This window comes from Amblyomma mixtum, chromosome 9 (assembly GCF_055824585.1).
Source record: "Amblyomma mixtum isolate Tamu chromosome 9, ASM5582458v1, whole genome shotgun sequence".
Taxonomy (NCBI): domain Eukaryota; kingdom Metazoa; phylum Arthropoda; class Arachnida; order Ixodida; family Ixodidae; genus Amblyomma; species Amblyomma mixtum.
In genome coordinates, this window is record NC_143020.1 from 118,725,004 (window position 1) to 118,741,639 (window position 16,636).

At 45.6% G+C, this 16,636-nt stretch overlaps 2 protein-coding genes across 2 annotated transcripts; both read right to left on the reverse strand.

Annotated features, from left to right (window-relative positions):
* Positions 1-1,458: 1,458 nt before the first annotated feature.
* On the reverse strand, positions 1,459-6,060 carry LOC149330950 (uncharacterized). Its single transcript, XM_089561671.1, has 2 exons — positions 5,730-6,060; positions 1,459-3,512 (listed from the first exon to the last, which is right to left on the reverse strand). The coding sequence occupies exons 1-2, from the start codon at positions 6,012-6,014 to the stop codon at positions 2,412-2,414; spliced, it is 1,386 nt and encodes a 461-aa protein (XP_089417797.1). The 5' UTR covers positions 6,015-6,060; the 3' UTR covers positions 1,459-2,411.
* A 3,283-nt stretch (positions 6,061-9,343) lies between these two features.
* Positions 9,344-16,636, reverse strand: LOC149330951 (uncharacterized). Its single transcript, XM_089560026.1, has 2 exons — positions 16,346-16,636; positions 9,344-10,552 (listed from the first exon to the last, which is right to left on the reverse strand). The coding sequence occupies exons 1-2, from the start codon at positions 16,628-16,630 to the stop codon at positions 9,350-9,352; spliced, it is 1,488 nt and encodes a 495-aa protein (XP_089416152.1). The 5' UTR covers positions 16,631-16,636; the 3' UTR covers positions 9,344-9,349.

Sequence of the window (16,636 nt, forward strand, 5' to 3'; positions counted from 1 at the left end):
CGTCTAATCGGTTCACGCTCCGCATAGCTACCGACAATGATGCATGGTTCGCACCATTATTGTTCGCTTCGCGCAGAAATGCGGTTCCCTGCCTCTGTGACTGGAAACATCGCTGGAATCCATAAAGTCATACCCGCTATTTTTTCGAAAATACGATATAGCGATTGCATTGAGGTACATTCCAAGGAATAACCCTAAAGGAAACTATAACTTAGTGGCTACAACGAAAATTTATCAATACCTGTAATTAAGTCCATCTCACCATCAGTCGACAAAGAAATCACCGCATCGAACTACCTATACTTTTAGCAGCGAAGGAGGGGATTTCTCCTAACGACGACGAAGATTTGAAGAGGAAGGATTTTGTTCATAAGAATCATTTTTTTTTTGCTTGCTTCGCTATATATGGAAGGTAGATCGGAGAGAGTGAGGGATTGCAATAACATGTTCACCGAAGCGGCCGTTCTTTTGAGCTGATGTGATGTGATAAAACCTATCATTATATTACCCCTGTAGCGAAAATTAAAGCACTTGTAAAGCAGCGTTCTACTCTGTTGTGTTATCCACTCCCTGTAGTATTCCTAACCGCGCTACCTTCAAATTCAAAAAATGAGTGACTTACATCATAAACACCCACTGAAGCAAACTGGAGGTTACTACTTGTTCTCCATGCCGAATACTTTTCAGGATACTTTCCAGGCTTTCGGTAAGCACGCAGAGAATAGAAGGTAAGTTTTAATGAATGCGTTTTCGTGAGGTACTTGGGGTAGCCGGGAGTAGGAAGCCGTGATGGATTTTGGGGCTGTGAATATGAGGGCTCAGACTATGGGCAGTGTGCAGGACAGGGATGACTGAAGCTCGGCCTGTCATACGTCCACATTGGGCGGGCGTCCGGCGTGAGGGGCGAAATAAACGTGGTACTGGGGTTGTGTGTAATGAGGACGGCCATGAGAGTGTCAAATAAATCTAGTTGGAACTTCCGAAAGTCGAGCTAAGTGTGCAAGATCTGGGCATGCTTCAAGCGATCGCAGCACACTGTTATGCGCGGCGGCTCATAGAGTCATAAACAGGACACATAAGTCGAGTGTGGAAGTGCGGCGCTAACTGTGTTAGAGCACCGCGTGCAGTAAAAAGTCAACGGGTGTGTAGCTTGGTTGGGTGTTGGGATTTTATGGCGCATGAGTCTGAGCGACGTTCTAGGATAACCTTGCTGATTTTCGGGACTGCGGTACAGGTTGTATGAGTGTTTGGGGTGAATGGGGTATGGCGTGCGCGGTAGAATCGCTCCAACATAATGAGATAGCAGGATGACACTCATATTACTAAATGTGCCAAAATTAAGTGCTGCCACGTTAAATGAAGACAACGGCCGGTGGGTGAGAAATTTAGACTCATATATAGCTGTTTTGTATATATTATGTCTCTCCATCCAACAACGTCAATAATCTCAAACTGAAAAACAAGAAACGCCAGAGAATTTTATTTTAGAACAAGTTTTCATCGTTTAGTTCAGAGTTGCGGTTACAATAGACATTTTTAACAGTGGAAACAGTTGGGCTCCTTCATACCGTCAATTAAGGGAAGTCTGCTATTAGCGTTTACAAATGGTAGTTTTCAGGTTTAAAGTTTGTGTTCTGCACCACATATCACGGGCATCAGGAGAGAAGCGAATGAAGTAAATTTGCAAGATATTTAACTACGAGTGGAACGTGACTTTTTAGCCACTACAGATCGATGCCGCCTGGACACAATTAGAGGTGTCTAGCTGCTTCCTAGTAATAGCTATAATAAGCATTAATAAGTGCGTAAAATTCATTACCTTCGGGCCCGTGGATAAAAAGATATTGGTAATTGATTCGGGAATATGAAATTTGCGAGCTGGTGACGCGGCACCTGTTCCATGGACTGACGTAATTTTGTGGGCATCGCTGTCAATGCTACGCAGTCGCGCAGTTTCTAAATCCGATGAGAAATGGTGCAAGTTTGTCAAGCCACAGCTTCCAAAAGTTATCACGTTTCCAAATTAAAAGCAGTTATATGCGCAATAATAGTGGATAGCTCTAAATGTGAACATGCATGCTAAAGCTATATTTGCAACAGTCCTCCTCGCTGTTATTGTAAACAAGTTAACTCTTAGAGAAAACATAATTCCCCTTTTTCCGTGCGTCAATGGTGATGGAAAAGCCGAAGTTTTACCTTTGCAAAGAACAATTTTTAACGATTAGTATTCCACTCCTAGCATACACAGGGTAAATAAAGCACTACATGAGTGACGTACGCATCCCAGTTAGTGCCGAGAATGCTCTGACTGGACTAATTCTCCAGACGGTATTGTAGCCTGAGCTCACGGGACCCACGTTATGGGAGTTTCAGATAATAAAGTGCTCTTTTGTCTCTCGAGCAAGAGTGATTCACAGCAGCAACTCAAATATTAATCGTAGCTGATCCTTATATACGTAGCCGTCGCGGGTGAGGTCGCCTAAATTAAGGGACTGGGATACATAATAAGCAGGCACGTTAGATGATTCTAAAGGCCTCTGTGTTTGTGAATCAATTCGCCACGGTTTCACTTCGAGCTGGCATTTTGCGCCTTCTTCTGGGTGCACCACGCTTAGCCTCATTCTGTGCTCGAGTGGCCACTGAATAAAGTCATCCATGTCCCCCTTGTGCACTTGTAACCGCAAATGTAGCTTCACTGATTCGCCATCTTTTCTTAATGCAATTCCAGGTGAGATGCAGTAGCCGCGAATGTACACCCGCTCGCTGAAATACGAAGCATACCCCACCTGCAACGCTTTTTGCTTGAGTGGTTCCACACCGTTTGCAAAAAACTCGCAGTGCTGCGCTTGCAGCTTATTGTGCCGAACAACGAGGCCAATGTTGTCCAATGTCTTCTGCATATCAGCTTTGGTTTCAGCTTTTGCAGCGTCGATGGCACCTGCATGCCGTGAACATCTGTTACCGTTTTCTTGGGTCAAACTCACTAACTCGCCTCTGAGTGTCTCTTCCAATGCACACATCCCAGTGGAAACAGCGTGGATTGTTGACCGTTTCATCTCCTGAATAGACGCGGTTATTTCGCGAATGCTTTGTGTTAAAGTGCTGTGGCTTTGACGTGTTGCTTGGGACAGTTCGTGCTTCAGCGTCTCTGTGGAGGCGTTCTGACCGTGCGAGATTTCGTTCAGTCGGTCGCCCAGCGCTGTGCTCTCACTAACCACCTGCTCCAAAAGGGCCTTCATTTCACGGGCTTGCTCTTCCAACACTCGACTCGAAGCTGTCGAAGCACGTGACTCGTCTCTGCGCACAACCTGTCCTCCGCATTCCGGTGCAGGAGGCGCCCCCTGGTTTGCACAGTTCGACCTCAGGTGCGCGCAGACGTCGCTGCAGAGAACCGAGGCCGCGCACTTGGGGCAGCGAGTGGAGTGGTGTCCGCAGTCGCGCTGGAAATGTTGAGAGATCTCCGAAGCGGCCATTACAGCAGGGCAGCCGTTTTCTTGGTTCCAGCACATAACCTGGAAGTAAGAAAATTATTAGATCATAAAGGCTCGAAAATTAAAATATAATTAGAAATATGCCTATAACGAAACAAGGAAATAGGCATGCTTTCTAGGATTTATTGGTTCGAAGATTAGAGGTAACCGAAAGATAATTATCAGGATTGATATTAAGATAATTATCTTGAATGCCATTTCGAAAAAAAAAAGGAAATTTTTGTCAATAGAAACGCAACTACAGCACGCAGTGCGGGCCAGTGAAACAAAGAATGAGCTGTTTCCAGTGATAACTCGCAGTTAACGATTCTCGAGCGAAGAAGCAATCAGACAGTCATGAAAATATAGACTGAAAACTGGAGATATGAGCGGGGAGGGGGGATACTTAGTGCGGTTTTAAGTCGCAGAGCGGCATATCAGCCATGAAAAAGATCCAAGGGCTGCTTTTAGCTTCTGGGGTTATTTAAAGTCTTTTTTTTAGTCTAATTTTTTGAGGTGATATTCATTTTACTATTCTATGTAACCGTCATTAGGGTGTTCTGTTGGTGCTCGTGCCTTGGCCTCGAAGGGCAGCCGAGGTGTATTTGAAAAATAAGTATATAAACGTGCACCGACGTCGTGCAGCACACAGGAGCTTTTACATTTCGGCAGCAAGAAAGTGCGGCCGCCAAGGCAAGAATCTGGACGCATGCACTTGGGGCTCAGCAACCGAAAGACACATAAAACTATACCTGCTTTGACTGAAACAAATAAATATATAACTCAGTTAAAAGTACATTCGTCTGGAAAAAAGTATTACTGCTCTTGAATATCAATATTCATCCCTAAACACAACTGCTAAATTTCAATATTCTGAAGGGAGTAGATGACTTGACTGTAAATAACATTCCAGCTATCACTAAATATTAATCGTTTGTTTTCAATACCAAAACCCTCCGCTACAGCCCTAATTATCTCTAGGTATTGAGTTCATTTCTGTTTTCGGCTTGTTCCGCTTGGATTTTCGGCAGTATAAAAATCCAGCATTTTCAATCAAGTTCAAAATTGCGTACAAATAGGGTATCGTCATGAACTCATTCATTAATACGGTTTCATTTATCCCTATTCCTGCAATCGATAAAATAAACAACTACAACAACAAATAAAAAACGCTTCACTTCGCGGCGAGTTTGTTTGGCAAGTGCGCTCAAAATTTTGCTTCGATACAGGGAACGCGTGAAAAAAAGATTTAGCATGCATGTATTGGCTGCGCTGTCTTTGTGATATAAAAAGATGTTCAGAATATAAGCGAACAAGGACGACCCACGCAGAGACAACGTTATTTTCCATGAAAATTTGTGTAACTGTTTTCTCCGGTGTAAGAAAGCCAATTCTTGCTGAAGCAAGTGGTCTTCAATTACTTCGCTTCCTATGCCGTTGATCATCTATTTGTATCATAAAGACAAAGGAGGCAATATATGTATGCTATTCTTTTTTTCCTACCGTATTGCGAAACCGATGCAGAAGCGTTCATATACCTTAGCGCAAGAAACGCCGCCAGTGAAGCGCGAACGAAGGCGGTTGCGCAGACTGAATGTGGTGCTATTCCTGACGAAGCAGAAAGCGCACACCGCCGAAGGCCAGCTTTCCTGCGCGATGCGGGCAAACAATGAACCCTTCCATGATGCATTGAAAAGCGCCTCTGGCGAGCAGTTATGGTAGCGGCGCGGCTTCGCAAGACCCGGCGATAAGGCGAGCATCAGATCATCGAGATGGGTCAGCCGGATGTACCGACGCCCCCTCGCTCTCTGCTGTGCGTCTGCTGATAGAGTGCGCTAGCGTGTCAGTTTTGTGACCGCTCGCGTGCTCCGTTTTACTTTTGGTGCGCCTGTACATACATCCATCCTCAGCTTGTTCGTCGGACCACCTTTGTTCGTTTTTATCACGAACGTCCAAGGACTGGAATGACCTTCACTCTGCTGCTAGAATTCATTGTATCCATGACCTTCTCAAGCACTGAACTGAACAACTCCTATATAATTAGAAACACCCACCCTCACGTGAAACCCCTTTAAGGTATACTTAAGCGCTGGAATTAAACTAAGTAAAGAAGTAAGAGAAGTAAGTAAAAGTAACCTTGCTAGCACCAGCCACTCAGTTATAGACGAACCGGCAGCGTATGCCGCACACTCTCGTTTCGCAACTCTAAGATAAGACTGCACGGACGTGCCACCTGTATTCGCTGTCCACTTGGCTCACCTGTCTCTTCAGCAGGTCGTCGGCTGACCACTGCTTCCATTCGACGTCTTCTTCCGGGCACTGCAGGCCATCCAGGGGACAGACGAGCGTGCCGTCCTGCGCGCACTGCTCGTAACAAGACCCGCACACAGCGTGCATGCAGGAGAGAAGTGCCGTCTTCGGGCACACCAGAGAGCAGGCACCGCACACTCTGATCCGTGGAAGCGGCCTCAGGAAGTGCAGCGGCCTCCGGTCGAGTTCCGAGGCGAACCCAGCAAGCGTGTATAGCACACTTTCGGGAGCCATCTTGGCATACGTTGTTCCAGCGCTCAGCCCTGAAAAAATGCTGCGCCGCTCCGGCAACGGTCCTTTCTTATCAGCGTTTTCCTCCCTCTCTCCTTCACGTCGTCAGGGTTACAATCAATGCGATATCAGCCTCGAGCGCAGTTCCCGTTTCCCTTGCGTGTCGAAATGTCTGCTTCACCGAGCCGGCCTTGCCGTTGCTGGTGTGTAGGCACGCAGATATTGTATGCTTTTTTTTTTTGAGACCGAAATGGTTTATGGTTCAGGGTTGTTTAACGTCCCAAAGAACGAGGGCTATTTGGAAACTTCGAGTACCTGTTTTTTTTTTTTTAACGTGCACTAACATCGTACGGCACACGAACGTCTAGGATTTCGCAGCCATCGATAAGCGAGAGTCGCGGCCGGGATCGAACCCGCGTCTTTCGAGTCAGGAGCCGAGCGCCATAACCACTGCGCCACCGCGGTGGCACGCAGACCGAGATGGTAATCATTGGAAGAGAGAAACCCAACTCCTTATGATGTGTCCTGCACAGATTTTCAGTTTTTTGTTAGTTTTTTTCAGGAAATTTAGACGGGTGATGATTCGGGCTAGTGGATCGTACACACGCGGTTCGCAAAAAGCAGGGACAAGGAAGAACAGAAGCGCTAACTTCCACTGAACACTTTATTGGCGCTTAGAGGGTTTATGAAGGTACAAATCAGCCGCCGCTGTGGCTCAGCGGTTATGGTGCTCGGCTGCTGACCCAAAGACGCGGGTTCGATCCCGGCCGCGGCGGCTACAATTTCTTTGGAGGAGAAATTCTAGAGGCCCGTGTACTGTGCGATGTCGGTGCACGTTGAAGAACCCCAGGTGGTTGAAATTTCCGGAGCCCTTCACTACGGCGTCTTTCATAGCCTCAGTCGCTTTGGGACGTTAAACCCCATAAACCAAACCAAACCGAAGGTACAAATCAAGAGCAGGGGGCACCACATGAAGGGTTGTCAGGCGGACTGTGTTAAAAAATCCATCGCGACAGGAAAAACAAAAGTAAACAAATTGCAACCAAAAGAAAATCTAAACGCATGTAAGCAAGTTTCACAAGTTGGCAATGTGCGCTGCATCAAAGAAGGCAGTGTCTTTTGTTGATAGTGATTAGGATGGGCTGCTTAAAGAATTTTCAATCCCAAAATTTTGCCTTCCGAAGGCTTTAGTCATCTTTCTTGTTCTTTTCTCTCTATATTTCCCTATCCCTAGACTTTCCTCGAAGCTTGGTTTACAGTTATGAAATTGGCAATGACGTGAAAATGTCCGGACTCCCCATCCCTAACGTTTTTGTTGTTTGGCCGAAGTACGACTAGCCGCAGGAAAGCGGTATCTTGTACTGCATTGCGCATTGTTGCCGCGCATTGTTGCTGTATGAATACCCCTCTTCGGGCTGCTGCGAGAGACTTTATCCAGGAAGGTGTCGTAGACGCGTATTCGAATTAGTCAGGCTCCGCTGGTAGCGTTTTTGTTCAAAATGGCTTCAGAGGTAGACGCCATGGATGTGCAGCTGTGGTCTTCGCGCGCTGTTGCTGGCACTCTCAAAAATAAATTACAACAAACTGAAAAGGACGCCATGCGCAGAAAGAGGTAGCCAAGAAACATTACATCAAGAAAAGACGTCAACGAATATAACCGTGGAGACTTCAGGAGATGTAAATGAAGGCGTCACTTTGATGTTTTTATCTCGATATTATTTTTTTGGTTTCTCGCGTACTTTGTGTGACGGATTCCTTTCGTGCAGTTTTATTTTGTTCGTCCCGATATATTTTTTTCTGCATTCTGCAGATCAACACATTTTTTGTTTTTCAAAACTGTGAGCTAAAACATTTCTCGCATGCAATTTTATTTTAAGTGTAGATGTGTCCACAAACACCCCTTAGCAAAAAATTGAAAACTCAGTGTTTGCTCTGCAAAAAAAAATTAAAAGCATGTCTTGACCTGTAGCATGCTTATGGAAACTTAATCATTTTCGAACCAGCTTGATTGCACAGTTCGTTAAAGGTGCAGACTTTTTACAAATTTCGGGGGATTATTGAGTAGTAGCATAAAGGGTAACACTGAAGGTTTATGACAATAGTCGCAATACTATGTCTAGTGTACGTTCAGAAAGATTTAAGTAAATCTATAAAGCTAGCCGACTTTTTGTAGAGAATGGCGTCCACCTCCCTTAAATAATTTCTGCTTTTTCCTGCATTAGTTAGTAATATTTTCAGCATTAATTCTTTCTGTTCGTCGGGTTTGATCAAGGCCTGAATGGAGAAAGTTGCCAAGTGATACTCAATAAACTTGACTGCGTTTCCTTTGCCGGTCTCTACCAATTATTTAAAGAGGCGGCGACCCATGAGGTCATCGCCATAGACATCTACGGTTCCGTGGTGATAGAAAAAGTGAAGAGCCAAGTTTTGAAGTGTTTTTTTTTTTCAATAAGAATGTACCTAATAACTAACTTAAAGAAAACGAGCATATAAATGAAGGTTGAACCTGTGTCTTGTAACCGACTTCCACAACTAGGGCTTAAGTCAGCCAAAATGACAGCCGTATTTTGCACCGAACATTGCCTGAAGGGGGAAATCTTCCTAGTTGAAACATCAGTGACACCTCTACAACTACGCTAATAAAAAGTAATAATTCTTCATCAGATAAAAAAGCACTGACCAATTCAGCGATACATTTATGCGTGCCCTAATTCATCTATCGGCAGGCTTCCATGCACAGGCACCGGCACTCATTCGTGCATGGATACGCCGGTGCGTGAGTGCATGCGTATATATGTCAGTGCTCGAAGTTCGGCAGGTACTTTTCGGCACATATGTGCCTGCTTAAGGAATGGCAAACTCAGAAATGGCAGCTGAGTTTTTGGTTTAGCGCCTAATGCATTGAGTAATGACCGACATGCATCGACTGATCGAAGCGTGCCATAGCAGACCGTCGGTGCACTACTGATCCTTTATTCACTACCCATCATTACAAACATTTCTTAACTACATTCTGAGCGTGAATTCTACAAACATCGACATTCTACATTCTACAACATTCTGCAAATATACAAAGCAAATTATGTAGCTGAAGCGACAGTTTCTGTTTGATTCACAGCAGGCTAGTAAAGGTACTTTAACATACCAGACCTCCTTTATTTGTATATCTTTTTGTCCGCAAAAAATCTGTCATTGGGCGCCAGATTCGTCCCATCTAAAGTTCCCATGCGGGTACCAGTTTTGGTGTTATAACAATGAACCAACTGCAGAAGAAGGAAGTTTGCTGATCAGAATAAAACACATGGACTTCACGGCTGCTGGTGTGATTCCCATGCAGTTCATAGTAACAGCTGCCACCGCACACGAATCTGGTCGTAGAGCACGTAGCGGTCGCGGGTAAGGTCCTCCAGCTTCCAAGAAGTGGAATACGAGACGGCCTCGTTAGATGTTTCTGTAGGCCTCTCGAGGCTTTCAAAAGGAGCTGGACGAACAACCGTTTCCAATTTTTTGTTATTTAACTGATGTACTACGCTCAGCTTAATGTTGTACGCGAATGGCCAAGTGACAGAGTCGTCCATGTCACCCTTGTGCAGCTGAAGAAGCACACGTAACGTAACCGAATCGCCTTCTTTCTTGAAGGACACCCCAGGAGATATGCGGTAGCCGCGAAGGTAGAGCTTCTCGTGCAGATAGTTAGCGTAGCCTTCTTTCGATGCGGCTTCGATAAGTGCTTCCACTCCCCTGACGAAAAACACGCAGCTGTCCTCGTGAAGTGCAGTCATCCAGAGCAGCTCTTTCGTCCACTCCAATGTCTTCTCACTCCTCGCTTTTGACTGCGCTGTGGAGCTTCCGACGGCCTCCGCAACCTGTCCTAACCTCTCCGTGTTCCGTTTCGTCGACATAGCCACCTCATTTTGCACTGCGTCGTTTATTGTGTACATAGTGCCTGCAAGATTTTCGGTTTGAGCTATTGAGGATATCACACATTCCTTCATCTGTTCATTACAAGACACTATTTTGGCCACACTAGCCGCCAAAGTGTCGTGGCTCTTTCTGATTAGTTCTGGCAGCCCTCTCAAACTTTCGTTTAAAGAGCTCGATTCTTCACTCGATCTTCCGTCGGCCAGTTCGCCTATCAAATGTTCCTTGAAACAGGCCAGTTCTTGCCTCAGCGTTTCTTTCAAAGCGTTCACGCAGTGGCAGATTTCGCTGAGCCTGTCGTCACGTGACCCTCTGTCAACAGGTAGCAGCTCGAGAAATGCCCTCATATCAGAAGCCTGCTCTTCCAGCGCCCTCCTGAAGAATGAGAAAATCGCTGTTTCGCCCTTGAAACGAGGCTGCCCGTCGCATTCGGATGCGAGAGAAGCCACGAATGCGTGACAATCGGATCTCAGGTGCGCGCACACGTTGTGGTGGAGAACGCTGGCCGAGCACTTGGGGCAGGAGACCGAGCGGTGTTCACATTCGCTCTGGAAATGCCTGGAGATCTCTGAAGCGGCCATCACGTCGGCGCAGCCATTTACTTCGTTCCAGCATTTCACCTAGAGCAAGAAATAATGGCAAGCTGAGATATCCCTTCAGAACTACATCTCAGCCAGTAAAGCTATTAAGGCGTAAGCCTTTACTGGCTCATGGGTTGCGTGGGCGGAAGTTGTTGACAGAAGTTTCTAGGCTGAAGTTGTGAACGGAAGTTGTGGACGGAAGTTGTAGACGATACTTTTCCGCACGAACTGCCAATCATAAGTTGTGTGGTAAATAAATAAAATGTAAACGTTGATTAAGTTACAGTTGATAAGCAACATACCTCTATGTGTAATGCAATAAAAAACCAACATGAAAACAAATAATAAGGAAAATAAACAACAACATAAACAAAGTAAACACGAATAAAAATAAAAAAGGAACAAAAGCATGAAAGGAAAAAATAAAAATTCAACATTGAGTGAGAAAAAGAGGACAGGGAAAGGCTGTCGCATTTCCGCTCTTTTGCAGGCTTAAGTGCCATACTGCAATTTTTTAATTACGAACGCTCTTAGATACAAAGCAGTCCTCCGAACGGCTTTCCGTGGAGTAAACGCGTGTCCCATGTTTCGCCATTTTTCCAGAATCACTGGACTCCTTTCGCAGCTTTGTCAATAAGGTAGAATCTTTGTTTCACTCAGTGCCATAATGCGGAAGGTTTTTTTTTCCTGCTCTTTTCTACCGTTTGATTTTGTTTGGAATGATGTTCTGTTTCAGATAACAAGTTCTAGTGTTAATATATTTTACAAAGTGTTGTACATTGTGAATACCTTTGTAACCCACTGCCTGTATAGGCCTGTCAAAGGCTTACAGTAATGCTAAATAAATAAATAAATAAATAAATAAATAAATAAATAAATAAATAAATAAATAAATAAATAAATAAATAAATAAATAAATAAATAAATAAATAAATAAATAAATAAATAAATAAATAAATAAATAAATAAATAAATAAATAAATAAATAAATAAATAAATAAATAAATAGTGAATTGCAGTGTACGGCGTTTGCAGGATTGGGTGTTTTTCCCCTTTATTGTGCTTCTGCCGTTACGTGAGTGCTGTCATGGAGCACAGGCAAAAGGCAATAACAAAGATTTGTCTCACTCCAGCTTGAGCGGGGCAGAGAATGTGGCATGGCATGCACAGAGGGCAAAACACATATCTAGAACGACCTAACTGTGTGTTCTGCAGCTCCAAAAGCCGTTGCGAGCAGGGAGGCAAAAAATGACCATGAAATCCTATGAGTTTAACTGCAAATGCATACATCCAGACCATCTTTAACCAATTATTATAGCTAGATATCGCGTGTTCAGCCCGGAACACGACCAAAACGTATTCTAGACAAGCGTTTTGCCCTCTGTACATCTAGAGTGGCGCTATTTGATGGACGTTGGTCTCAAGCTCTCCGTGGAAGCGCGGTTTTTGAAACGCGCGATAAATGACGCAAATTTGTTAACCCACAGCGGCGAGCATAACCGCATTTTCAAAACTCTTAAAACGGATATGGTCATTACTAAAGACCATATTGCTAAAGGCAAATCTCTAATTGCAGTCCGGCGCCCATGTGTAATAGTTGGAAAGTTAGCTATTAAAATTTAGTTAGTCACTTTACTAGTTTACATGATACGCCGGTTCTCTGACGTTCACCGAAACTAAAAAAAAAAGTTTAGCCTTAGGAGAAAACGCCTAGCATACATGCACTCCTCGAATGACGCACGAGATTTCCGAGTGATGCGGCTTCGGATCAACAGTCGTGACTCCCCTTATTGTGGCACAAGTAGAGGGCTGATTGCGTTCTAATCTGCATGAGATGTAGCGCAGACCTGCTTAACGAAACTTCAGTCAGCTTCCAAACGGGACTCGAACCGTCGACCAACAAATACAAGGACGTCTGCTCAGGTGAGTCGGCCACGTATCTCAAACTCGTTGGCGGACGCAATGCGATGTTATTGCATTGCCACACGTCATCAGAACTAAGTGTCGCCCTGTTTATTTTTATATCTTCCGCACCCTATATAATAGTTCACTGAAAAACCTAAAAGGCCCACATGGGTCTACATCTTTTCTATACTAAACCAGAATGCGCATCTGCAAGTTTCTTCCACGTATTGTTATTTGAAAATCTGCTAAAACGGTTCCCTTAGATGTGCACTGCGAATCTGGTGATGTAAAATGTATCATAGAATTGGAAAAAAAAACATAACGGCGAGAACAGCTAAGGTAATGCATAAGTACTGACTGTAGCGCTTTAGATTTGGATGTGTCCTTTATGGTGTGAGAAATTTGCTATCGCGGACATGAGCTTCTTGTCACGCAGCGCGTTTGTGGTCAACGTCCCGACCGCATTCGTCCTACGTACGCGCACGAAGCAAATATGTGGCGCTTGCCTCTCGCATACGCGCGCAACTTCGCTGGTGGTGGGCTTTATCATAACTGCTTCGGCAGCCACTGAGCTGGCGTGGAGGGGGCTGCAGGCAGTCATTCGTTCCAAGATAGTTGTAGACTGCTTGTTGTGACTGCACGTCCCATCTGACGACGAAATTCGCTTGAGCGGCTGAGCTGGGACTACGTGCACCAAGTGTTCACTGGATCGCGAACGTCAGGAACGCGGCAGTTTCAAGCTACTATACTGCAAGCAAAATCCCGGAGCTAGCGCTATAAAATGAGTGCGCCTATGTGTAATACGGTTAGTCAAATGTTCCCAGGCCATGGGGTCTGCTTTTAAGCATCAATATCGGGCACTTGACGGTACACTAAAGAGGATTTTGAGCTCGTCTCTTTACCGCAGGAACTCGATCGACACACTCCGTGCATTCTAAGAAACTTCAAATTATTGTCTTTTGCGGCCGATCCCTATTAAAGCGAAGTAAACGTCTCGACTCCCGCCTTTCTTTTTTTTAACTCCCCTCCGAAAGTGAACTAAAGCGCGGATAGCCTATCAGCCAGTCGCGTAGCGGCTTCGCATTCGCTTTCATTTTGTATTTTAGGCTGCCGTGAATAAATAGTTTTCAGTCGCAGGCAACATAGCCTCAAATTAGGCCCGCGGAAATAAAAATACGCGTGTACTCTGCTTTACGCATCCCACCGCCGATGGCCACTCGACTGGCTGAAAGGCACTCTACGTATTGGTTGACTCCTCCTATTTCCAGAGGTGAGTAAAAAAAAAAGAAAGGCGGGAGCCCAGGCGATTAATTCGATTTAACAGGGAAATGGGCCGCACAGGACAATAATTTGAAGCTTCCAATAACGCTTGGAGCGTGTAGATCGAGTCTCCGCGGTAAAAAGCCGCGCTCAAAATCTTCTTTAGCGCACTTTTAATGGCTCTCTAAATTATCGAAGGTTATTAGAGGTGAGAATGATGCTTCTTCTATACCGTACTAATATAATGACCTTCGGATGTGTCCAATCTGCCCCTCTGCATGGCTCAGCAGCAGACCCTGTAGTCTGGGAACTTTTGATCAAATCTGCATAAGTTCAACCGAAGTTCGTGATGACGAGGTGAAAACTTGGGGCTGTTTTCTTCCGTTTCAGATGAGATATATTTTTAGTAGGCGCCCGATTCCTGTTTGAAACAGTGGCCAGACATGCACACACTCGCCAATAGCTCTCGAGGAACGCGCTTCTCAACTCGTCAGCGACGCCTCCTCTGGGATACAGATAGCCTATCTCTGAGACTTGACGGAGTATGGTTCCTTATCATTTTGCAGTCGAGCGGCTGCTTGCGGCAGCAATCTCCATTGTCTCTGAGAGCCGGCGAGAGCACTGACGCATTAAAAGGGCTGCGTCATGCGCAGTAGATGCAACACGCATCTCATCCGACCGTTTCAGCCGCTCGCTCAAAGAGAGAATCGGGCAGCGAACGGACGCCTCCTCTATTTCCGCAATCCCTGTAACCTCATGAGCCTTCCGATAGGGGTGGAGTGTTTGTGCGCCTGCGTTCCGCGTTCCAGCGCTTTCCGCTGGGAGCGCCGCGTCACCTCGCTAAGCGTCCGCGACGCGGCGCTGTACAGAGAGGCGACACGTGAGCAGTCCAAGCCGGCCTGTAGGAAGAGCAGGAGATAGAAACGAGAAGCGGACAGATCTATCACTACTGGTTCATCTGAGTGGCGTGGAAAACGGCGCATGGTTTGGCTCAGAAAAATGTGGCCCTTTGAATGTAAAACTACACGGATGCACACTTCTTGCATGCTAAGCGAGAAAGCCGCCTCGAAGCAGAAGCTAACAGTGGGTGTCACTGACGCAATGCGGAGCACGCCGCTGAAGCGCTGTTACGCAACCTACATCTTGAATCACTGCAAACAATATCGCATCCTCCTTTCTCCGAAACGGATTTCGAAATCTTGCCAACACTGTAATTGCATCCTTGGTAACGTCGCTGCGTATCCGCTTTGGCAACGACGTTTTCATACGTGATACGGTAAATTCTGTGTAGTTGGTGCAGCTAACATGGGAGATGTCGGGAATGGACACAGGGATAAAACTGGGAAGAATAATTTATTCAACTCGTTGAAACAGCACCTTACGCATGTAGGCGGGTTCCAGTGGAAAGGTCTGGCACTTTCGAGGCCCGCCGCTCTAAAGGAAGTTTGTGTAAATCGCTGGTTTTCTTTTTTAAACGGTTCTAGCGTACGCTACCACTCCTTAATGTTTCTAACTTTCGGCCCTTCATAAATCGGTTTTGTACATTTGTGTAAAATATTTTCTAAACATGCAACAAGCACGGCACAGCCGGGAAAAGGATCGCGGTATTCTGAAAACTTTTGCAATCACTCTACGTGCACTAGTTTGCGCTCTTGTACTTTCCGCAAGTATGAAAAGCTAGGCTACGAATACTAGTCTACCAACACTATGCTGCTCTCAATTGCCTGTCATGGCTGATCCTGCGAAGGGGTTCTCATCTTCGTTGCTCGTCGATATCGATATTTCAATAAGATCGTGATAATTGTTGATATTTAAATAAGAGAAGTGCGAAGTATTCAAGGAATGACATTAAGATATTATAACGCTACAGAGTGGTCGCAACGAAAACTCTCCAATATCGGCGGAAGCTTTCTCTACTGCTCTACATCAGCAAAGAAAGAAATCTCTCCAGTGGGATTATCTAATAACTAAAGCAGCGACCGAACTGATGTGTCCTAACGACGACTGACATTTAACTTAAATCGCTTTCATTAAAGCAAAAATTCATTCGTCTGTGCAGTTGGCGTGCATCTCAGAATATTAAGAGAAATACTACCCCTAAACTGCCCTGGAATGCAACGACCTTCACGGCCATATCGCTTCCTTAACATATCATAAACAATTCAAGAAAGAAAATTGAAAATTAAAACTTGGTTTTTGAGGAAAGATAACGGCGCAGTATTTGTCTGGTGTATCTCAGTGGACTCCTGAGCCGCGCTGTAAGGGAAGGGATAAGAGAGGGAGTGAGAGAAGAAACGAAGAAGCGCTGTAGTGGAGTGCTCCGCAATAATTCCGACCACCTGGGGATCTTTAACGTGCACTGACCTCGTACAGGGCACGGGCGCCTTTTACGTTTCGACTCCATCAAAACGCGGCCGCCGCGGCCGGGTTCAAGCCCGGACACTCCGACTCAGTAGCCGAGCACGCTAACCACTAAGCCACAGCGGCGGGACAGGACTGCCATCGAAAATAATTTTTTTGCCACAACTGCCGTACTCTTCGCCCACCCGTCATGTAATATCTTTTAAATGGGGCCGTTAAGGACCTAAATAACTAAATAAATAAATTCGGACCTAACGTCTAATTCATTTCGGGCGGTGTTCTTAAACTTGGTTTACCCTCCCTTACCTCTCTTCTCAGTATCTCGTCGGCAGGGGTCTCCTTCCAGTCGACTTCTTCGTCTCGGCAGGGCTGGTCGTCGAGAGGACATACTCGCTGACCGTTCTGTGCGCACTGACCGTAGCAGGACTCGCACAGCAGGTGCAAGCACGGTAGGAGTGCGGTCTTCCTGCACACTAGCCCACAGGCCCGGCATAACTTGTTCCCAGGAATAGGTTTAACGAAGCGCAGGGGCCTCCCGTCGAGTTCTGCGGCGAAGCCTATCAACGTGTAGGATATGCCTCCGGGAGACATCGTCTT